Source organism: Natrix helvetica (genome assembly GCF_964273705.1).
Source record: "Natrix helvetica genome assembly, chromosome: 1".
In the NCBI taxonomy this organism is placed as follows: Eukaryota; Metazoa; Chordata; class Lepidosauria; order Squamata; family Natricidae; genus Natrix; species Natrix helvetica.
In genome coordinates, this window is record NC_138548.1 from 252,384,666 (window position 1) to 252,408,386 (window position 23,721).

At 38.3% G+C, this 23,721-nt stretch overlaps 4 protein-coding genes across 6 annotated transcripts in view; 2 read left to right on the plus strand and 2 right to left on the minus strand.

Moving 5' to 3' along the window:
* Positions 1-23,721, plus strand: part of LOC309382444 (uncharacterized protein) — a 348,957-nt gene that overhangs the window by 301,755 nt on the left and 23,481 nt on the right. The window lies entirely within an intron of this gene.
* SCO1 (synthesis of cytochrome C oxidase 1) lies at positions 1,935-9,872 on the minus strand. Its single transcript, XM_081935779.1, is given in 8 exon segments — positions 1,935-3,866; positions 5,477-5,592; positions 5,723-5,815; positions 7,711-7,908; positions 8,673-8,763; positions 9,636-9,808; positions 9,811-9,842; positions 9,844-9,872. Coding segments are annotated over 8 exon segments (849 nt in total). The 5' UTR covers positions 9,858-9,872; the 3' UTR covers positions 1,935-3,734.
* ADPRM (ADP-ribose/CDP-alcohol diphosphatase, manganese dependent) lies at positions 9,861-14,898 on the plus strand. Of its 2 annotated transcripts, none has more exons than XM_081935778.1 (4): positions 9,861-9,984; positions 11,739-12,369; positions 12,964-13,080; positions 14,244-14,898. In XM_081935778.1, the coding sequence occupies exons 2-4, from the start codon at positions 11,763-11,765 to the stop codon at positions 14,555-14,557; spliced, it is 1,038 nt and encodes a 345-aa protein (XP_081791904.1). In that variant the 5' UTR covers positions 9,861-9,984; positions 11,739-11,762; the 3' UTR covers positions 14,558-14,898. The 2 variants fall into 2 exon arrangements, with proteins under 2 accessions (XP_081791904.1, XP_081791903.1); XM_081935777.1 differs by lacking the exon at positions 9,861-9,984 and adding an exon at positions 10,408-10,817.
* Positions 16,312-22,673, minus strand: TMEM220 (transmembrane protein 220). 2 transcript variants are annotated; one of them, XM_081935780.1, is made up of 6 exons: positions 22,507-22,673; positions 21,285-21,314; positions 20,304-20,364; positions 18,555-18,678; positions 17,291-17,350; positions 16,312-16,873 (listed from the first exon to the last, which is right to left on the minus strand). In XM_081935780.1, the coding sequence occupies exons 1-6, from the start codon at positions 22,612-22,614 to the stop codon at positions 16,741-16,743; spliced, it is 516 nt and encodes a 171-aa protein (XP_081791906.1). In that variant the 5' UTR covers positions 22,615-22,673; the 3' UTR covers positions 16,312-16,740. The 2 variants fall into 2 exon arrangements, with proteins under 2 accessions (XP_081791906.1, XP_081791907.1); XM_081935781.1 differs by lacking the exon at positions 22,507-22,673 and adding an exon at positions 22,066-22,481 and having other exon boundaries at positions 16,314-16,873.

The window sequence follows — 23,721 nt, forward strand, 5'->3', positions numbered from 1 at the left end:
GAATCCCCGTGAAAGTTGTAAGTGGTGATTGTGTGATCACAGGCACTGCATTTGCCTGGGATAAATTCCTGTTGGTTGCCAAGCACCTACATTTTTGGTCATTTGACCATAGGGACAATGACAATTATAAATGTGAGGGCAAGTTGCGGGTCACTTTTTTTTCAGCATCGGCAAAGCTTCGATTGGTTGTTCAATGAATGATCATAAATCAAGGACTATCAATAATACAGTCTGCATTTCTCCATAATTGGCAATATCAGCATTTGGTATCTTCTTACCATAAGTCTGTACTTTATTTCAATATTGGCCAAAGTAGCTTTTGTGTATTAGAGGAATTCAGACTGTAATATTCAACAGCTTCACTTCCTCATCCAAATTATCTCCCAATATAATGATTGTACTGCCTATGAATAATAGAATTTCAAAGTGCCCTGACAATTGTGAGCTGCTTCCTCAGAATATATTGTAGAAAGTAAGGAACATGACCTTGGCAGAGACAGGCAGGAACCATTATCTAAGCCCATGATGGCGAACCTGTGGCACGGCTGCCAGAGGTGGCACACAGAGCCCTCTCTGTTGGCATGAGCGTCATTGCCCCAGGTTAGATCTCCGTGATGTTTCTTTCGTGAGCTTCTGTTTCCCTGCAAATGACGAAACAGAAGTTCACAAAATAAAAATATCTTGTTGCACTGCTAGTGTTGGGATGCCTCGCCTCCTGCCAACCAGCTGGTCTTCGGATCTCTGATGCGCATGCATGCATGTCCATGCATGCGCACATCCGCATAATCACACATTTGCACACCTTTCAGTTTGGGCATGAACGCGTGCAGTTTGGGCATTCGGTGTATAAAAGATTCGCTATCACTGATCTAGGCAAAAAGGGCTGAAGCATTTTTTAAAGTCCAGAACAAGGAGGTAACATTTGGAAACACCTCAGGCAGATGCCTCCCAAATTCAGTAAAGTATAAGGAGAAGAAAGAGGTACTGTGCAATCAAACTTGCAAGATTCTGTTGTTATAGAATCTTAAAAGCCATAAAAGCAGCATTAGCCTTCCTGTGACATTTCCTGGCCTGGCCTAAGTACTAGGGCTGAAATATATACATCACATTATTAAATCATTTCCCCCCCTAGCATTTCCCCACTTATGCAAGGTCCGCATTTGTGAAATCAACTGAGTATGGATCCATTGGTTGCAACAGGACTTGACTAACCGACTTGTTGCTCTAGCCCAGGGGTGTCCAAACTTGGCAACTTTAAGACTTGTGGACTTGAAGTCCCAGAATTCCCCAGCCAGCTGGCTGGGGAATTCTGGGACTTGAAGTCCACAAGTCTTAAAGTTGCCAAGTTTGGACACCCCTGCTCTAGCCGGACATCATGGGCTGAATTACTGGCCCAAAGCCTTCCAGCTGGCTTTCATGCCAAATGCTGTAAAAACATTGTCTCCTGTTTTCTAGTCTGGTGCCTTAATACTAGAACAAACTGGTTCTCTCATATTGTTACATCAAATCCCTGTGAAAATATACATACAACCAAATAAATCAACCATTCAGTTGATTTGCCTCTACCAGAGCCTAATATATCAGGATTAAAAAAATATTATTATTACACATCATATTTTAGATTAGGGGTCACCAAATCCTGGACGGAGGCCCAGAACCGAGGCATGCAGGTGTGTGCTCCATGCTCAGCATCATTTGTGCAAGTGGCAGGTGCGCGCACCCATTGCTTGCATAAATGGAGCTGCATGTGCGAGTGCATGCGCCCACTGCTTATGCAGAACCCTCTCCCTACCCCCACCCCCGCTGATCCACAAAGCTGGTAAGATTGGAAAGATCCCTGATTTAGACACAATGAGGTCACATTATATAAAGTCAGTGATTCAAACTGCTGAATCTTAATTTATAATACAACTCATATTTAATCATGCCTAGATAAGCACTCTATTACAGCTTCTTCCCTACCTGCTCATCAAGAATTTACATTATGTACTTCTCACTTTGAACAAAATTTGCAAAGCAGATTGGGCCTTAGCTATCCAAGCATGAGCTCAGTCTGATATCGAAGCTGATTCCATTATTTGACTTAGAGCAACAAGTAAACCAGTCATTTTTTTAGAACTTTCTGGCCACTACTAGATGGTTATTTGAACTGCAATGTTATGGCATAATTATATGTACGTTCATAAAGAATTGTGGTATTTTAAAAAATATTTTAAACAGCTACATTATTTGGGAGCTATAGATTTTTAAAAATCCACAAAATTTGTAGTTTTTTAAATGAACTGGTGTCAAGCAGGAAGTGTTTGACAAATATAATCTAAAATTATTATTATTTTATTATTATTGTCATCTGGAATGTGTGACCAAGCATCATTTCAAGAAATCTAAAGGCATTTAAAACAATATTCTGCTTGGCTTGCCCTGGGTATCTGATTTTTTTTACTAACTCTTGGTCCTTCTCACTCCCACATTCACACATAGTAGAGAGTAGAGCCATCTATGTATGGAACAATCTTTAACAGCTGAGAATGAGGTTCAAATTCTATCAAAGTCCCCAAAGCACTTGGTGCAAGCTGACCCAAGGAAATTCTTGATAGACACTTAGATTAAAGGAGACTGTTCCCCCCCCCCAAAAAAAAAACCAAAAAAAAACCCTGGCTTCACATAAGATATTTCAGTTCTAGGAGAATCTTCTTACATGAAAATACCCTTCTGAAGGAAAATAAATCTAGCTGGCTACTTTCCCAAGGAACAATTTTTCAGATACAAGCTACTCAAAATAGAGAAACCAAAGAACATTCTAATTCTCAGTCTAAGTGAGTGGGCGATAAAGGACAACTATTTTATCTAGTCAAATACAAATAAACTTGTCTGCTATTCATATTTATCTAATTTAATTAGCCACAGGTTCTGTTTTACACTTTATCTCCTTAAAGATTTTAAGATGAGAACACAAGTTTTAAGTTTCTTTCACTTTATTTCATCATCTGTGCACCACACTTGATTTTAGAGTAAAGGTTACCATTCTACCATGCTGCTTAATAGCAGCCATATTGTAAACTACTGAATATTTCAAAAATAAAAAGCGACACCCTGGAAATGTTCGTTGAGAAAGGCCAAGAAGCCCCGCTTCCTAAGAGGAATGCATAAAACTTGAAAGAAGACAAATCCCAATGGTATCTTCAGTAACGGTTCAGCAGGCATCTCTTCAGCAGGTCAAGAAGTACTAATGAAGAGAGCATTGTGGTTTATGTTTGGTGGCTCTTTCTGAATAAATCTGCATCAATATCAAAGGCTTTTAATAAGCCACTGTTTGGCTAAGGCATATCCAGAGAAAATATCATTGGTGAAAGCAGGGGTGGTATGCACTTACCTACCAGTTCGCAAACGCACACCACCTCCACACATGCGCACAGTCTTCCGCGCATGCGCTTTTGGGGAAAAAAAACGGCCTAAATGGGATGCCATAGAGCCTGGGTGGGTGGGCGAGGCCACCCGGAATTTCCGCTACCGGTTCAGGTAAACTGGTCCGAACCGGTAGAAAACCATCTGTGGGTGAAAGCTATCCAGCTTCTCTTCAGAACTGAGTCTTAGTCTGTAGGTTTAGTAAATTCAACTGCACTAAGAAGACACCACAGCAGACCACCTGTGTGAGTATTTCCTCCAATTAATGTCACAAGCTGCATTTTAGACTTGCTTGCCTTTAAACGTGCTTAGTTAGAAAACGAAGTCCCTTATTCTTTCTTGTATTGTTTCATGTGCTTTAGGATGCTGGCAGCAATTTCTATGTTGTTCTTATTTTGGCCAAAATAATCAACAAATTGGCCATCAGGCCCAACAAGGTACATTATGATCGTGTGATCCACCTGCAAGAAAAACACACACAAAGGAGATGAAGATAAGGTTGAAATTCTGAGATTAGATAATTCTGCTAAGCACTAAATTGTTTCTGTGACTGAACTATTGCCCATTTATAGATTTGTAATAAAGGCTTTAATAGGGAGTCAAGAAAGTACATACAGACATATGTACATACGTACATACGTTTGTATATCTTCAGCAGTAAATATGAGGATACATTTTTTAAAGTGGAGCCCCGTACATCTGATGTTAAGACCACAAAAGCAGCCAAGCCCTATATAAGTGTGAGTGGGGAGGAATCCTACTATTTTGAACTGCTGTGTGTTTGGCAAAAGGAAGAACCAAACTTTCCCCATCATCTAAAAAGTAAGTAAAAATCCAGGCGTATCAGACATCTTTTGTAAGGCACAAGAACAGTACTGGATTTTTTGGGGCAGGTCAAGAGCAGCAGCAAAAGCCACTTAAAAAAAAACAAATTAAAAATAAAATAAAATTTTCTCATCAGCAAACTATTCATTTTGGACTAATCAAAGTGAGTACTAGAACCTACAACTGACACCCTGGGGGTTTATACTTTAAAGTAAGCGTATGACTATATAGGCTAATAAAAATGCCTATTTCAAACAACAAAGGCTGAAGTTATTTTGTATGGTACTTGCCTTTTATGGCCATTGTCATTTATTATCTGGCGCCCTCTCCTGTCTATCTTTTGATACTTGCCCATTTTTATCTTCCTTTAGGAAGATATCTGGCCTTCTCTAAGCCCAGAAGCTAAGCACTACTGGGCCTGCTGAGCAGTTGGATGGGAAACCATCAGTCCAGGTTGGACTGAAAAGCTGAAACAACGCCAAAGGTGGCAATGGGTTTGTATGGTAAAGTTGCATCAACATGCCACCAGAGTTATCAGTTGAGCCATACTCTAAAATATCTTCACTTTTTAAAAATACTTATCCAACTCTATATTAGAAAACATGTTCAAAATGTAATGCCTAGAAAAATTCAAAGACCTGTCCAGGCAGTTACCAAGAGTCAAGACTCAAAGGCATGCATGCATGCATGCAGAAATACACAAACCTGAACTGAATTTTTCAAATCCCAACACGGCTTTATTAAAAATTGCTATGAATACTGAAACCAACTTCAGTATCAAAGAATAACATTTTCAGTTCTACTGTTGACAAGGTCCTTTCCGGTTTATTTTTTCTTGCTCATGGTTAAAATAAGAAATGTTCCAACAAATGTTCCTCAACATAAAGAAAGATCACCAAACTGCAGCTTCCCATCAATCAGAAAAAAAATCACTTGACCAAATACTATCTTCTCACAAAGGAAGTCTTTTGTTTGGAACAAAGTACATAGTCACCTCCCCATGTTTTCTATGATAATTGCCATTTCCATTTAGATCTATTTTGTCAACTTCATTCAGAAAAGTAACTCAGTTGTAGGCCAAACATTCTCAGCTTCCCTCCCAATATTTTCCAATGTTTTGTATACTTCTAGGGCAGTTTTACTCACTGCTCATTCACACTTAGTTGACTCAGTGACTCACAAAAGGGTCTCTCTCAGGCTAAAATCTTTACCCATTGATGGGAAAACACATACAAAATGTACTTACTATGTAATCATTATCATCATCTCTAGGACCTGGGCTGTAGTAGACACGATAAGCTCGAGACACTTGATCAATCTGTTCTTTCGTACCGGTCAATCCAATCAACTTTGGTGAAAACTCTTGAAACATAAATAAAATCAATAAGATCCAATGCATTAAAAAGGGGGCAAAAAGTGAACTTGGTCTGAAGTGCAAGTTAAACTGGAGTCAATATAGAGGGTTCAATTTAAAAAAAAAGGCTAAGGTTACCTTTAACGTATTTGGCAATGGCTTCTTCATTGTCCCTCTCTGGATCAATGGTGATGAAGAGTGGAGTGACATTAGGCAAAGATGCGATCCTATCTGTCATTATAAAAGATAACACTTAATCCCCAAACAATCAGCCTCAAGACTGTTTTTATGTTCAAGATTTTAATTCAATCCCCTAGATTAAATCTCTTGATAACCCTGAACACAAATACCTGTATCACTTCCCAATCTGTTCAAGTCTATACATAGTCAGCTTCTCCCAGGTGTTGATTTAAACTTTTTATGTGTTTTGGTACATTTTGAGCAAACCTTAAGGGATAAGATGAATTTAGGGATAGGATTTAGCTTCCCTGAAGTCTCAAATAAAATCTTGGATGAAGGATAGAATGAGGATGAATTTTTACAGATATTGGTAGTCTCAAATCCACTGTACTCTTTGAATACTGACAAACTGGCTAGGTAATACATTGTTATGGTATAAAGTTAAGGTTAGACAATAAAAAGTAGGATAAATGTACAATAAAAGGCAGGATAAAAAGCAAAATCTAAATGAATGTTTATGGTAGACTTAAATTTTAATTGCAGTTAGGATCAAGTTTTGTGACAAAGTGTATGGCAAATGTTTCACAGGTGATAAGGTGAGGTTAACATTAAAATTCCTGGAACTCTATTCTAAAAATGTAAGATGCAAGTATGTTGCTATAGATTGTTAGTCTTGCTCTGATATTAAAGTTAGTAAAGGATATTGTCAATATCACCATTAAGTTAGTGTAAGTATTAGGATACATTGATACCTATACTACACCCAGTATGATGGTGAGTTTGAATTCTTTGTTTGTTCTAATCTTTGTTTATCAAGTATATTATCAAAGTGTGAATTGCTACTGTATTACTCTTAGTGGGAAATCTTTATGGTTAGGTTAAATCTTTCTATCAAGTTAGTAAGTTTCATTTATTTACATTCCAAATGATCTATAGTAAAAATAAGTGTGATTAATAATATTATGTTGAGTTTATATTTAATCTTAGACCTACATCAGGATTGAGTAGTCAGGCAACATTTGGGGGAAATATCTTTTTGGCACATAAGATTTCCTTGAATTCTATTCAACAATAGCAAGAGAGTTGGGATCAGGGATAATTTTTATGATTAATAGTAGTTTAATGATCATATTGCAATTAGGATTAAATGATTGAGCACTAGTTAGGACAAATATTTTTTTAAAAAAATATTTATTTCATTTATAGTCTGCTTGATTGACTGAGCGGCTGATGACCTATAGAGTGGAGTCAGAGTTAAGCATTTTTGAAATCTATGTGGAAAACTAGTGTGGAAATTTGAATTTTTATGGTTAGTGGATAGCCTTAGATTTTTCTGCCCTTTATTATTGAGCTTTTGGCAATTATTAGGCTTAAGCAAGTCTAAGCAAAAACTAACAGAAGGGTGAAAATGCAGCTGAAAAGTTTAGTGACCAAGATGAAAAAAGCTGCTCAAGTGTCAATTTCATTTAATCCAGCTGCAAGAAGATGCTCTTGTAAAATGATTTTATGGACAAATAAAACAGTAAACCACTGAGCTCCTTTTACTAGTAAACCTGACTCCTTTTTCTTTCTGTTTCTTATGCAGATATTTTCCTTTCTAACATGAGCACCAAGTCTTTACTCTCCTATACTATACATTTCCCTTTCATCCATGTTTGTTGAATATAGCCAAGTTTTAAATGGCTGTAAAATCTTTCTACACAGATTCTTTCCTCCTTTGCTTTGACCTCCTTCCCATCACCCGCTCTCCATAAACTCTCTGGTAAGAGGGAGTGGTTTAAAAAGGCCAAAATCTTAAAAAGGTAATTCTGAGTCACAATCATTTCCTGGTCAAGAAAAGGATAGGCTGAATGTCTCACATAGAGAATTATTCCAGTAACTCTTGAGTTGGGTGGTGCCAAAATCGAATCAAATTAAAAGTTCAGGGTTCAGCAGGATTTACTTACCAACTTCATCCACTGCCAGCATCATTTTTTCCAGTTCCTCTGGACAAATGTCAGGGCAATGTGTAAAACCAAAGTAGATTAAAACCCACTGGCCCAGATAATCACGATCTGATTTTGGTTGTCCATGGTGATCAACAAGTGAGAAAGGGCCTCCTAACAAAGGCTTTCCAAGGGATCGGATACTCTCTCTCTCCATTGCTAAAATTTGATCACAAAATTAAATTATTTGCCTGGAACTTTGACAGAAGAAAATCTTAAGATTTCAACACAAATTCCTACACATACATTCCTAATTCTTCATCTTTTCTTTTCCTATCTGAGAGACAATTTGAAATGTGTCTCTTCTTAGAACCTGTTTGGGTTTGTTTTTGTTTTATCTATCTTGGGGGTAAAAGCTTCCAGTATCTTTCAAAATCTCTGCAGAAAATGATTTAAGATCACTTAAATCTCTCTTGTTGGATTTAGATTCAGTGGCTTTAAGTAAGATAGCTCCAGATAGCATTTCAATAAATGATTGTACATTTACTGCTTCAGCTGTGATTTTTGAAGGAATCAGTACAGCATCCCAATTTTACACCATAGCAGAGATTTTATTGGTTAGCATAACTTGGACAAGGAAAAAACCTTAAGATTTATGATACCTATACATGCGTAAATCAATTTAAGATAAGGACAATAAGCAGAAATAAAAAACTATGACACATCATCAGGCAAATCTCAAGGTAGTTAAGAAACAATTATAATTATCAAAAATGTACACTTATTTGTACCACTCCTTCATGTGCTTGGATCACAACTTCCATTCCTAGCCAAATCTAGCACATCTGGAAACCACCAGTTTAGAAAAAAAATCAAAACCACCCAACAGCCACTATTGGGTATATATGCAATTCTTTGCACAACCTATCTCTACAAGGCAATAATAAAAAAAAACCAATAGGATGACTACAAATAATACCTACCTGCTTGTTTCTCTTTCTTCAAATATTTCAGAAATCCTAGCAACCCTCCTCCAATCACAGCCGTGACTGCTAAACTCTTCCAAGTTACTGGCTACTGGGAAAGAAGAGAACACGGAATGTTCATAAATAAATGCTTTCGCGCCAACCCGAGCCCATTTTTTATATGAGCGCTAATTGTGCGACGTCTTGTGGTTCATCCTTACTTCTCTATGTGCTTTTAAATTTCTCCCCTATTTTGGGCTGAACCAAAATAGCCTGTATGAGGACAACCAAAGGCAAGATGGGAAAAAGAGGCGGATGGCCCCTTTTAAGTCTACCGATTCATATCACACAGATGGAGACTCTGCACCTTTGAGCAAGTTCAGAAGGAGAGGTGATTCGGCCAAGTGTCATTTTTGCAGCTTTGCAGAATGACAGACCCACGATCCCAACCGAAGCACCCTCTTTGGCTAAGAAGGTGAGGCCAATTAACAATGAATAGTGAGGAACATGTGAAGGACGGTTGCAAGGATTTGGATTTGCCTACTCTAAAGAAAGGAAGGACAAACTAGGGATGACTTGATAGCGGTATTCCAGTAGGGTCAACTTATTTTTCAAAGCACTAGAGGGCAAGACAAGAAACAATGGATGGAAAGTAACCAAGGAAAGATGCAACCTGGAATTAAGGAGAAACTTCTTAACAGTGAGGACAACTAACCATTGGAACAGCTTTGCCTCCAGACATTGTGGTGCTTCATCACTGGAGGTTTTTAAGAGGAAACTGGGCAGTAATTTGACTGAAATAGTATAGGATCTCCTGCTTGAGGTAGAACTAGAAGACTTCCAAGGTCTCTTCCAGTTCTATTCTGATTAAGATTAAGGTTGCGCGCAAAGGCGCCCAAGCGAAGGCCTCTCCCCGCTGCCCGGCGCTCGCATCAGCTCTCGGCTTCTCCTACCCTGACCTCTACAGACGGAATGCCTCACCCCAGGTTTCTTGAAGCCCTTCTGCCTGGTCGTGGGTGGGGTAACCAGGGACCGAACAGGATAGCAGCGCCGGAAGCAACACGGTGGAAACGCTGGACGCTTGCAAAGGGCGAGCGAGACCAGGCGAGCCCGCATCGCTCCCGCCATCCTCGCTTTCCTGCCTCCACGAAACAGCACGCCCGGCTTGAATTTCCGGGACAGACCGGCATCCTGGCTCTGCATTGGCTTCAAAACTGTCACATGGCGTCCCGTAGACTCCGAGGACTGAAAGGGGCGCTTGTGTTTCCTTTTAGGCCGCCTACGGTTTGCATGAAGAAGCGGGTCCCTTTGAAATCCAGTCCTTGTCGAAGTACTTATTTACTGCTGCTCGTTCGCCTGTCTAATCGAAATCACAATAGACGATCTTAAAGGAATTAAGGCGGCTTTGGAAAGGAGAGGCGTATTATCAGTCGAGGCATTATTATTATTATATACTTTATTCATTAAATATGAAACTCAGTCAATTGAATTTCATGTTTAATGAATAAAGTATATAATAATATTAAAGCCTCGACTGATTATTATTATGATATTGTTATATTGTTGTTGTTAATCTCTTAGAGGGATGGTGACCTCTTTCTAACTTCTTTTGAGCAGTGGTAATAACACTGAAAGTTGGAGGAATCCCGATTTTTCAAGCGTTTTCATATTGGAAAAAGTCCATCTTTTCAACTTAAAACAAGCGGGGGGGGGTACCCCAAGTATATCCATTGCCAACCTGTCAAGCATTGCTTTGGTGGAAACAAATTAAGGCGAGCTTAAGCCTAGCTTCCAGACTTTCTCGATTCCCACCCAATTTACCAATCGCCCACTTCCGACTGGGAAGAGGGGGTGGGGATAACAGGCTGGGAAAGAACCGGGGAAGCTCTTTGCAGCAATCAAGAGAAGCTCCCGCAAGGCCGCACAGTTTACAGGTATAGCTCTATGGCGAAGGAAATGAAATGAAATCACTTCCGTCGGCATTTTAATGCCTTTTTTTTAAACGAGTGGGGGGGGGAAACCCACTCTGAAACGTCAAGCGAGGTGAGCGGGACGGATCGCTTGTATTCAAAGTAACCGTACTTTAGGTTCAGATGTAAGACTAACAGAAACCTTTGTGCGGGTGTCTAATTGGAAATCTTCAGATATTCATTCTTGGAAAATGTAAGTAATTTGTAGCACTTTTGACCCAGAGGGTTTTCCTATTCTGTTGCAGAAAAGGAAAAGAGGAAAACAGAATAAATGTTCCTTAGTTAACAACACACCAAAGACTTTCCCAAATCTAAGTTTGGAATCTATTTGAAGGAATGTCCAACCTGGTATTTCCCAGGATTCTTACAATTGCCACAATCCTCACCGCTATGCTTGTCTGGAGATGATGAAAACATCTATATACTTAGCTAAAGGTTTATTATCATAATGGTCGCACAGTCAGCCAGATGTTTGTACTGAATTTGGCATTTTTTAACCCACCTATCTATCTGGTCTACCAAGGACTTCAATATTCCAACTTTTTCTTTGAAATAATATTATAAACTAGCTATTTCTGTATCAACAAATCTATCTAATCAGTAAAACCCAAAATCAACGTTTCATTTCCCCCCCCCCCGCGTGCTTGCTTCCAACAAGCAAAATCAATGAGAGAAGTCATATTTCTTAATAACTGCATGATTCACTTAATGACAGGAAAAAATGTTATAAAATCAGGTGTGACTCACTAAACTACCTGTAGTGCTGCTTCCTACTTGGTCACATAGTACTAGTGACAGTGTTGTGTTCCTAATAGGCATATGCAGACTTCTGCTGAATATGGTTTTCCCAGTTTAAATTACTGGGTTGACAGAATACAAATTAATAAAATTGCAAGTAGTTTTCTTATATAAATCTGAGAGAAAAAGAACTGTATATGAATGCAGTTTTAATGTGTGTCGTTTCAAATATATTCTATCTTTATGAAATACGATTTGCTGAAAAGATCATCAGGTCCATCAAAAACTGTAAAGCATTCCTACAGACTTGCATGTTACCTCACCAAATACTTATCATCCAAACAATTCATATGTTCTTTTTTTTCCCTTCTCTTAGTTCTAAGCAAGACTTTTTCGCAAAATGGATGCAGGATCCACAAGAACAACACCTGAAGCGCTCTTCTCCTTTGGAATCATAGCAGACATCCAATATGCTGATATAGAGGATGGCTATGATTTCCTGGGATTCAATAGGAGATATTACAAGCATAGCCTATGCTCTCTCCAGAAGGCAATTGAAGATTGGAACCAAACTGAGGTTCAGTTTGTAATACAGCTTGGGGACATCATTGATGGCTTCAATGCCCAACATAAGACATCAGAGAAAGCACTGCAACAAGTTATGAAGGAATTTAAGAAACTCAATGCACCAGTCCATCACATATGGGGCAATCATGAATTGTATAATTTCAGCCGGAATTATCTTATGGAATCTGAACTGAATACCCAGTACTTAGAAGACCAAAGTTTGTTTAATAACTTTATCAGAGAACAAAACTCCACAGAAAACCCAACTACAGAATTCTATTATGCTTACCAATTTTCTCCAAGGCCTAAATTTCGATTCATTCTTCTTGATGCATATGACTTAAGTATTCTGGGGAGGGAAACATCAACAAAAAAATATAAAGAATCTCTACAGCTGCTACAAGACAAAAATCAGAATGAAAATCTGAATAGTCCACTAGGTATTATATTCTGCTGAACATAATTGTTGCACATTTTTACAGTCATGGTCTGGGAAAGCTGGTTTTGTATGGATGAAAAATTGTGATTAACAGATATGAAGATACCTCCATATATTATTTTAGGGAACTTTTGGGCAGTTTTAGGAAACTACTCATGTTAAGCCTGTCATACCAAGTTTTATGATAATCTTAACACGAACCCATTTACTATAGGACCACTTACTATCATAAGTGGATAGTAAGAGCACTTACTGTCATACGTGGTCTGATTTTCTTGATATTCCTTTAAAGTATATGGAAAGGGCATCACCCCCATGGAATCTTCATTTCGGAATGCTAACTTTTTCACACAGAAAGTTCCACAAAATTAAGCTAGGCAATAAAGTCTGGCATTTATGTAATCTCTAATTAGGAAAGTAGTAGATCTATACTTAATACCTACAAACATGTTCTGTATGATTGCCGCAGTATTAATATTATAATATTAATTATATTTATTAACTAAAAATATTGGCTTGCTTGTTTGTGGTACTGCTACATGACCATAATAAAAATGGTTGCTTGTTATATAGCTTCCCATCAATTTTTTTTCAGGGCTTGCTGAATGCAATTTTGTACAGTTCAATGGTGGATTCAGTCAAGACCAGCTGGACTGGGTTGATAAAGTTCTTACCTATGCTGATGAGAATCAAGAGAGAGTTGTGATTGCAGGTATGGCTGTATTTTTAATAATTAATACTATTGGGGACGGAATAAAATAATCTTAATATCTCTGGTTTTACCATTCTGGCTGGTGATGTGTTCTCTGCTGGTTTGGACTGTTTGCTGCCTGAACTTAACTGTGAATGTTTGGAATACTTCAGGGAAGGAAAGAAGGTGGGAAGATCAAGAGATAGCAGACCAGTGGGATACGCTTTGCTGGGACACCAGCAACAGTTATAGTAAAGAGGCAGAGAGGACATAACAGGAAAAAATGGGAGCAGGCTTGCCTCTCACCCCTTCCCAGGAACTGCATAGTAGAGAATGGAAGTAATAAGTACTTATTTATTTAGGAAATTTATTTGCCACCCATCTTGTATCCAACAACTTTGGGCATCTTACAGATGTTAAAGCAGAAAAGACATTAAAATCAACATAGTAGATAAGACCATTAACAATTTGTTAATCCTCTACCTGCATTTCCCGAGTTTTTGGCTACTGACCTGAAACAGTGTGACACAGACCTAAACATGTAAATGAGTTTTGAATCGAAACAACAATTTTTCACTTACATCTCTATTACTAGTTCTGAGAAATTCTCTTTCTTGAACCTGATTTAATGCACCTAAATAAAGACACGTAACAACAAGAGAGAATAAACAAATATTCCATTATTTATTATTTTGCATCTTGCAATCTAAGCTTTCCCAAAAAGGGGAAAAATAATTAGAAAAGGAGCCTAATTACTTTCACTGTAATTTTCCAGTATTGCTTCTTCTGAACATTTTAATGATTAGAAGTTTAAATCAATATTTACAATGTAAATTGTAAAAAAAAAAAAGTCTAGTTCTGCATTTACTTGTCTATCAGATATCGAAGAATTCCATTGTCAGAGCAAGTGTTTTACTCTTGTGATTTCAATACCCTTATGCTGAATTGTATTCTTTTAATATTCCATAAGTATTTGGGTATTAGTCCCATGTTACAAACTGGAAGGCAATGTAAGAATTGGCAGCTTTCAAGTTTACATAAGGAACTAAGATTTTAGCGGAAGATATCCAATTTTAGTGAGGGCCTGTAGAATACTATTGTAGATTTCATGTGTGGACAAAAGTGATGGTATTTCATTTATTTTGAGTGCATTTATTCTCAGTGCATTTATTCTTGTATTGCAGGACACATACCCATCAACCCGGACTGTACAAGTAGTATTTGCCTGGCTTGGAATTATAAAGATGCCCTTGCTGTCATTCATTCACATCATTCTGTAGTATGTTTTCTTGCAGGCCATCTTCATTATGGTGGTTACTGTCTAGATTTTCACGGAGTCCATCACCTGACGCTTGAAGGGATTATAGAAACTCCTCCAGAAAGCAATGCTTTTGGAACTATATATGTCTATAATGACAGACTGGAGTTAAAGGGAAATGGAAGAATTCCAGATAGGGAGATGTATTACAAAGATCATCCACACAAGTCTTCATTTTAAGTACTATTGTGTTGGTGGGTTAGGAATTGCTATTTTTCCAACTGTTTTTAATTAAAACACAGTTTTAATATCTGATAGTGAATAAAACTATGAGAGACATTGTATTTTTTTTAAACAACAATAACAAAAGGTCCTATTAAAATGAATATCTCATAGTATGTTGTAGTAACTATTTATCAAAAGCTTACTTTCACGTGTTTCCTCTTTGGAGAATTACACTGTCAACTTTAAGTCTCACATGGAAAGTGAATGAAAGCTCTGTTCGCTGATTTGAAGATTGGAAAATTAATATGTTGGATTGACATCTGTAATCTTGGAATAAAATAACGTTCTATTTAAAACACTTCCTACCATTATGCTTCTCACTTTTCTCTCTCTTGAAATGATACCACCACTTTAACTGAAGAATAAATTCCTAACTGGAAGAATGGAGAATGAGACTGTCAAACTCATACACTCTGTTCAATTAAAAATGAGTTGTAGAATTTTCTACATCCAATTAGATGTAAGGATTTATTGACCAAAACACAAAAAGTGCTAACAATGGAAGTTCTTGCTATTCCACATCAATATTAGAATCACTATATTTGAGCTGCAAAAAGCCAGACAGTACTGGAGAACAGAAAATAGTTTTCTAGGTCTATTGCAATCTCCTATAGTTATCCAAATATATGTAGTCCAGATATGGTGGATCTCTTTAAAACACATAGGCTTAAAACAATTTCTGTAAAGAATAATTTAGAGAAATGAGCCTAGCACTACCTCAAACGCTTCTCCAAATTTTAATCTACAACTTATTAAATGAGTCGCAGTGGCATAGTGGTTAGAGTGCAGTACTGCAGGCTACTTCTGCTGATCACAGACTGCCAGCAGTTTGGCAGATTGAATCTCACCAGGCTCAAGATTGTCTCAGCCTTCCATCCTTCTGAGGTCGGTAAAATGAGGATTCAGATTGTTGGATGTAACGTGCTGACTCTAAACTGCTTAGAGAGGGATGTAAACAGTGGTGGGTTCCAGTTGCAATGGAGCCCAGTGTCTACCACATGAACACACACAGCACGTGCATGTGTAGTTACTATCTGCGACGCCTCCGTGACGCTCCAGCTGTTTGGCGGAGCGTTGTGCAGGCGCCATACGCTCCATGCTAATGCATGGAAGCCCCGAAGAGCTCAAATACAGGTAAGGATGGCAGGCGGGTCCTCTGGACCACTGTATCAGAACGGTGCTCCCAGCAGGCAACTGGTCATAACCCACCACTGGATGTAAAGCACTATGAAGTGGTATATAATTCTAAGTGCTATTGCTAAATGAAATGTTATGGTTAAGAATTGTGTCAACCTGCAAAATGATTTCAGCTGAAGCATACTTGCTTCTACTTTGTTTCTTGATTGCTATTCAAGGGGAGTAGTAACTATTAGTAACTAGACTTAGGTGCCTCAGCTGGCTAGCCATAGCATCTACCAGGCGGCATGAGAACCAAGGTCATGTCAACAGACACCTGTTGAAGTTGGGTGGGAATCCACATCTGGACTGATTGGCCCATGTGACCTGAAAGACAAAGGGGCGTAGGGAGATCTCATTCTTTTAACTATCCCTAAGCGTGGGAATAATTTAGAACTAGCCTCACCTTTCTAAGCGCAGATATGTTGTATTCAATAAAGGATTTCTTGAACCTAAACAAAGTATCAGAGTCCTGACTTCCCGAAATTCATTACTCAGAACGATGTCAAATTGTATGTTAATCATCCAAATAGTGCAGATGTATGTAGAGAAGCTTGAGTGGAATTTCGGAGACACCGGATACATCTTATCAAATTATTAATATATTTATTTACATTTCATAATTACATGCAACATATAATTCTTTCAGTAATGTCTGGCTTCAGTCCTGTGGCTTCAACATGAGGCACAGAGGCACTTTGATTTATTCAGCCCAAGCCCTTGCATGTATCAAGAGCACACAATCAATAAAACGGAAATCATGAAACAACTAGCCTTAAAGCAGTTGAAAACAAAGGTCATAATCCACAGAGTTCAGTTTTCTGGATTTTCAGTCTTCAGAAGCACTTTAGAGAAACTGGTCTTCACGGGAAGTAATTAGCCTTAATTGTGGTTCCTGTTCATTTGGCATCAGTACAGAAACAACTTCTGAAGTAATGAAAACACCTGACGCTTTCCATTACTTAAATAACAGTTTTACAGTGAGATGGCCATGATGCTCGCATTTCTGTATTCACATAGATATATAACCACATTACAAAAGGAGAAAGACAAAGGAAAATTGCAACGACCAAATGAAATCCACCCAGGGAATTTCTGGAAAGAAACAGGCAGAGTTTGCTGAAATACAATCCAATTCAAGCCAATTAACAGGAACTCAGAAATATGAATTATTCTTGATTTTGTAAAAGTACATTGACATGATTTTTGCAACTGATAAAGAAGTTATATAGATAGTCCTCACTTAGTAACCACAATTGGGACTGGCAACTCTACCACTAAATTAGAACTCCAGTCTCCCCACTCAACTACTTGAGCAAAATTCGGTTCTCTATGCTAAATACATACCAAGGACTAAATAATTTGCTTTTCTCTTTAAAAGAAATTAATCTCCAACTATAATAAGACCGCAAAGATCAGTCATCCTTGGCACAGGATTATAATATATTTGTCAGGATAAGCACAAGTTTTCAATGTATTACTAAGCTGGAAATGGCAAGTTAAAAGACTCACTTGGCTGAATTACGACAAAGGCTCATCCAGGCAGTAACAATCACCAGACCAAATAACTCCCTGTTTTTAATCAAAGACAACTGTGTAAGTTACACAAAATTGATCCCACAAAAGAAACTATATGCAAAGAAAGACTTTGCTTATAGTTACAACAGCATTAATTTTTTTTAGTAATAAACAAGTACATACTTACTGAAAGAGTATACTGGCAGTTTAAGAAATGAAAAAAAAATACTACTTGAGGAAAACTTGCCATATTTTAATTAGTTGGGAGTATTAATACAAGCCCATCAAAGTCACAGTTTGACAGGGAATGCAAGGTACTTCCTTTTTAGGCAAGAGGTATAAGCATTTTGCTTGACTTGGACACTATCCAATCAATGTCATACATTTTTACATTAAAATATATATATTAATTGTAATAAGATTGGTTATAGTCTGGTAACATTCAACGTCTTCACGATAAAATATGACATTCTATTAAAAACATAAAAAACTAGAGAAGAGCAACAAAGATGATTAGAGGACTGGAGGCTAAAATATATGAAGAACGGTTGCAGGAACTGGGTATGTCTAGTTTAATGAAAAGAAGGACTAGGGGAGACATGATAGCAGTGTTCCGATATCTCAGGGGTTGCCGCAGAGGGAGTTAAGAGGGAGTCAAACTATTCTCCAAAGCATCTGAGGGTAGAACAAGAAGCAATGGGTGGAAACTAATCAAGGAGAGAAGCAACTTAGAACTGAGAAGAAATTTCCTGACAGTTAGAACAGTCAATCAGCAGAACAGCTTGCCTCCAGAAGTTGTGAAAGCCCCAACACTGGAAGTCTTTAAGAAGATGTTGGATAGCCATCTGTCTGAAATGGTATAGGGTTTCCTGCCTAGGTGGGGGGTTGGACTAGAAGACCTCTAAGGTCCCTTCCAACTCTGCTATTGTATTATTGTAGATTAAATAGCAACTATAGACGATACTGAAAAAATATGTATGTGCACCATTTAAAAAAATCAGACTATGTTCAATGCTTTGTATCAAATGTTACTAAACTCAGATTGCAGGGTAAAGTTTTCTAGGATTTCTTTCTATTAATTTTCTTGGCACATCAAAACATATCGTGTGTCTCAGAAATTTGTTCTAGGAATGTCAAAGCTTTAAATCATTCTAATTCCTTAGATCTAGGGTAGCCTAAGGATCTCACAAGTGTTAAGGATGAGAACTATGATGATCGTGACAATACGAATTAATGCAGAAAACATCTCAATACTTACCTGCCTTCTTCCTCGTGCAAGATGTTACTTTGAGCAGTAGTAACCAAGGAATATCCCAACACAGCAGAACCCACAACACAAGCAGTTGAATGTAGATCTGATATACTCCTCCACACAATGTTATCTGGAAAATGTGGTGAGTTATTTGTACAAATCACAATGGAATTTGCACATTGAATTTATTTGTCTTGATCAATATCTTCAAAACCCTTCAAACAACAATTGCAGACAAAAATTCTTTAGATTTGGGATTTACTGCTTATAATGAAATCATCAAACAAGAAGAGCATTTTTCATGCATGTTGAAATATCTAAAACAGCCGTATTTTGAAATTTTAAAATATAGGAGATACTGAAAAGAGAGAGTAGCTAACAGGCCCCATTAGATACAGATAACACATAAGGAATATAGTATGAAATCTCAAGGAAGTTAGCATATGGTAGACTTCTTTATTCCAAAAAGAGAAAGAATGGCAAAAGAGAATATCAACAATTATAAGATTTCAATTGACTTTGAATACGTCGATTAAAATATCTAAACATAACAAAAATATCCGCAAGATATATATAGAATGCAATAAACTACCTTAATAGAGAAGCTAAACATGGATTTACACAATATAGATCTCAAATGTGAAAGAAATAGAATGCTAGGCATATCTAAGAATACTTAAAACGTTATTGTCATATGCTGCCTTTTCAATCAAAGAATTGAAATTTGCTCTATTCTCTGCTCTGCTTTTATCCTCACAAAAATCCCATGAAATTGATTAGGCTGAAAGCCAGCGGTGATTTAACACCTAAACTCCCCGTCTCTATGTCCAATTATATTGTTTTCAATATCACAACTGTGAGGATTTCTTTTAGAAAAGGAAAGGAATTGAGTTATAAAACAACCCCGCGCGGGTTGTCATGGGGGTACCTAGGTGCTCCCATGTTACACCCCTTTTAGGCAGCCTGCACTGGTTGCCAGTTGTTTTCCGGGTGCGATTCAAGGTATTAATTATGACCTTTAAAGCGCTCCATGGCTTAGGACCAGGGTACCTGCGACACCACCTACTTCCACCAGTAGCCTCCCACCGTCCAGTACGATCCCACAGAGTTGGCCTCCTCAGGGTGCCATCGGCCAGACAGTGTCGGCTGGTGACCCCCAGGGGGAGAGCCTTCTCTGTGGGAGTGCCTTCCCTCTGGAATGAGCTGCCCCCGGAGCTTCACATAATCCCTGACCTCCGGTCCTTCCAACGCGCCTTAAAAAGTTGGCTTTTCCAGCAAGCCGGCCTGGCCTGTTAATTTTAACTCATTTTTAAATGTATTATCTTATAAATTCAGGTGTTTTTTTTTTTTTTTGGATATGTATTTAATTTCTTTTTAACTTTTGGGATGTGTGTTTTTTAATGTTGTACGCCGCCCTGAGTCCTTTGGGAGAAGGGCGGCATATAAATCCAATAAAAACAAACAAACAAACAAAACAAACAATAAATAATTATAACTATCAACTATATTCCAAAAAGCATCTAACAAAAATGGAAGAATGTATTAGCATTTTACAACTTTATGATTTCAATGTTCAATATATTGCCTAGAATATTTTACAATCACATATAAGTTCATGGTTTAAGAATGTAGTTAACAAGGTTTAGTTAACTGGATGGGGCAATAAAGCTTATTTCTAAATTATCAAAAAGCAAAGAAGAGATGAGTACCCAGAATCATTAGAAGAGTGATCTCTTTTGCCCAATAATACTATACCTGTGACTGATGGATTAAGGCTTATTACCAGTGCAAGAGTTGCTGGCACAGAGTACACAACCTAAGAGTGAGATATATTAAATGCATTTTATGAATAAATGAAGATAGAAAAAAGGAAAATGGAAAGTGTTCAATCCCAAAGACTAGATAAACAAACAAGTCCCAAAATTGCATCCCCAAGAGAGCTAGGAAAGGTGGAAAGCTGTATTTTATTGTCTAAGGCAAAAAAGCTCCATTGTGCTTAGACCTTTTAAACCATTGATGTTTCCCAAAAACAAATGTTTTACCAAAGAAACCACGCACCATCGAACAGACCTACCCAGCTGAATGTGATGATCACTGGTGAAATTATTGTTTCTTATGAATGTTTTGTCTGCTTGGGGAAACAATCAGTCCATGTGGAGAAGTAGACTGCACACAGGAGAACTGTAATTTAGGGGTCATGTTCAGTTTTGTTATTAGTAATTCAAGTTCACTTCATAGTATTTGCACCATTAGAAGCAGATGCAGTATACCAGCTGTGAACTCTTAAGGAAGCTCTAAATTAGGCTGCTGTACAAAGGGTTAGCTTTGAAAATTGTTCAGCAATGGCAGCAAAAGTGCAATTACAGTTCTTATTGTGCAAGTGCACAACTGGACCACATTTTGCTCATTTGTGTACGGCAGCCTTTGATAGTAAATAAAATCTATTTACTTACTAGTGGCATGCATTTAATTTGAAATTTCAGTATAGTAATTGAAAAAAACATCTTTTGCCATTTAAGTTCCTGCCCCCAGATGCCATTATTAATTGCTTTTAGGTCCAATTTTGTATTTATTCTATGTGCAGCAGGTGGCAGCATCTAACCAATCATGGCTGATCTCAAGGGAAACAGGTCTGGTCTGATAAGCACATTAATAAAGGCGGGATTAAAAAAAAAGTACTACCCCAGTAAAAGTGTTAGGACATAATGTTAGGGACGAAACCATATCTATACTCACTATCCAAAGTCCAGGATCAGGGTCATTGATCTGCAACAAAGAAAGTAAAAAAAAAATCATTGCTATAATCATGCTCTGATATTGAATAGCACATAAAATCAAAATCCTTCAAGATGAACCATAAATCACTATCAGCTTTCCTTGCTCAATCTGTGGAAGACTTACTAGGGATCTTTTGTCATTGATAAAAGGTCACCAGCAAAAGTTACTTCTTGAAAACTGGAGGACTGGAAAGAAATTGCAAACCTCTAAGAATGGGCTCCTCTTTTGATGTCTACAGTAAAAATGTGTGCACCCTGGGACAAATCTGACTGATGCCAACTCAATGTTGCTCCATCACAGTCTGCAGTATTCATTTTAAAAAGCAATATCAAATCACCTTCAAGTTGTGTCTGAAACTTGCTGACTACAAGGACCTTTCCATATAGTTTCTTAGCAAGAATACACACCAATACTTTTTTGGGATTTTTCACTTGACAAATTGTGGATAGGGATAAAATAGCAGGATGGTGGCAAAAGAGGCTGATTTGAAACTAGACTGAAAAAAAGCTTGCCCGTCCTCCATTAATATGTCCACTCGCTACTTGGTCCATCTCCAAGATAAATGAGTGAGAAGCAAAGGAGCTTTTACATATCTTGAGTGTTGGATTAAGCCAGGGAAAAAAATCTGCTTTGGGGCCATTCCAGCTTCGCTCTTGGAGGGGAGAGGAAATGAAGCCAATTCTGCAAAAGGAAGGGGGAAATGGTATTTTCAGCTGGATAAATGGGGAGAGGCCCTTACCTGAGCAGCTAAGGTCACGGGAAAGTCCAAGGTTGGAGACCAGCACATCGAAAAATATCTCAGAATAAGACCTTGGCAAACCACTTTCTTATTGGTGCCAAGATAATTACAGGGACAGGCGATGCTTCTAAGAGTGGCCAGGAGTTGGAAGTCTTGACAGTTTACGCTTTTAAAGTGGCTTCTCTTGCGAAGCTTTCTGTGGAGTTTACGCTCCCGTCTCTTTTCACCGCTCTAGTTGGAGTCGATAGAGGAACGGGCGAAGGGGGAACTTTCCCTTCTCTTGCGACCTCATTACTCGAGTCTTTCCGCAACTTGGGATCCTTTCAGGTTTTGCCCCTCGGCCACTGAGTTCCCGTCTGTGCTACTGAAGAGATTAAACTGCCCAGCTCCCGCGCACCCGTTGTCCCTCTCAACAGAAATACTTATCCAGCCCAGCCAGACCTGAACGGCTCCAGCCAGCCCGAAGAAGACGGCCATGATCAGGTTGCTGAGCCTCCAAAGCCGCCTGGCACCCGGGCGAGGCAGCGAAGCAAAACACTCGGCCTCCATTGCCCGGAATTACGACTTGCCTTTCCCAGCCCGCCCCGCTGGGTATACGCGGCCCTAAGCGTAACCTTCTTTCAAAGCCCACCCACTCTTCCCACGCCCACCAGCGCTCTGGATGTCCCACCAAAGCAGCCGGAATCCCGCCTCTTGTCTTCTTTTCAGCGGGCTCGAGATGGGGGCAAGTAATGCATGTAGTATGGCAACCGTGACAGCCTGTTACTGATACGCAGCTAATTTGGAGACGCGACTTTGGATCTTCTGTTTGTAAATAAACAGTCAGGCCTTGATGACTGATGGAAGGAAGCCAAAGTTGCGAAACTGAATTGACTGCTTCTTCCTTTTCAAGTAGGAACAACTTCGACTTTTGTTGTCAAGACTGAAGACTATCTACCAACCGTTTCTTTGAAACTTATTTTAAAAAGCACTTAATGAGCTGCCAATAAAATCGTAAGGAAGGAATATGTGGAAACATTGAACATTAGATGACTGAAACATCTTTTATTTATTGCAGAAGGGTTTTATTTGTTGTTTATATTGCAATGAATTATTTATTGCCATTAAAATTTCTGCAGTTTTGGCTCTAACCGGCTGTTGGAGGTAAATGACTAATGTGGTTAATGTGAGTTTTGGCACAAACATACAGTGCATTCAGAGAGTATTCAGACCCCTTTCACTTTTGTCAATTTATTATGCTGCTGCCTGATTCTACAGTTTTTGAAATTCATTTTTTCTCATTAATCTACTCAATACCCCATGATGACAAACTGAAAACAGAATTTTAAAAAATGTCTATACATTTATTAAAAAGAAAAAAACCTGAAATATCTATTTCTGAAATATCTAAAACTGAAAAATGAAGTATTAAGACCTTTCACTTAGTACTGTGTTAAAGCACCTTTGCTAGAAATTACAGCCTCAAGTCTTTTTGGGTATGACACAAGCTTTGCACACCTGGATTGGGGATTTTCTGCCATTCTTCCTTGCAAACCCCCTCAAGCTCAAATTGGATGGTGGACAGTCATTTTCAGGTCCCTCCAGAGATATTTAATTAGGGTTCAAGTCAGGGCTCTGGCTGGGCCCACTCTAGGACATTCATGGAGTTGTTTCTAA

Bases quoted from the DNA above. Each gene is read 5' to 3' on its own strand.
- ADPRM (XM_081935778.1), top strand. From the start codon at position 11,763: ATGGATGCAGGATCCACAAGAACAACACCTGAAGCGCTCTTCTCCTTT. The intron at 12,370-12,963 runs GTATTATATTCT...ATTTTTTTTCAG, and splicing joins AAATCTGAATAGTCCACTAG to GGCTTGCTGAATGCAATTTT. The intron at 13,081-14,243 runs GTATGGCTGTAT...CTTGTATTGCAG, and splicing joins AGAGAGAGTTGTGATTGCAG to GACACATACCCATCAACCCG.
- TMEM220 (XM_081935780.1), bottom strand. From the start codon at position 22,614: ATGGAGGCCGAGTGTTTTGCTTCGCTGCCTCGCCCGGGTGCCAGGCGG. The intron at 21,315-22,506 runs GTCTGGCTGGGC...TCTTTGTTGCAG, and splicing joins GGCTGGCTGGAGCCGTTCAG to ATCAATGACCCTGATCCTGG. The intron at 16,874-17,290 runs GTGAGTCTTTTA...GTTTCTTTCCAG, and splicing joins CTTTGTCGTAATTCAGCCAA to AAATTCCCTGGGTGGATTTC.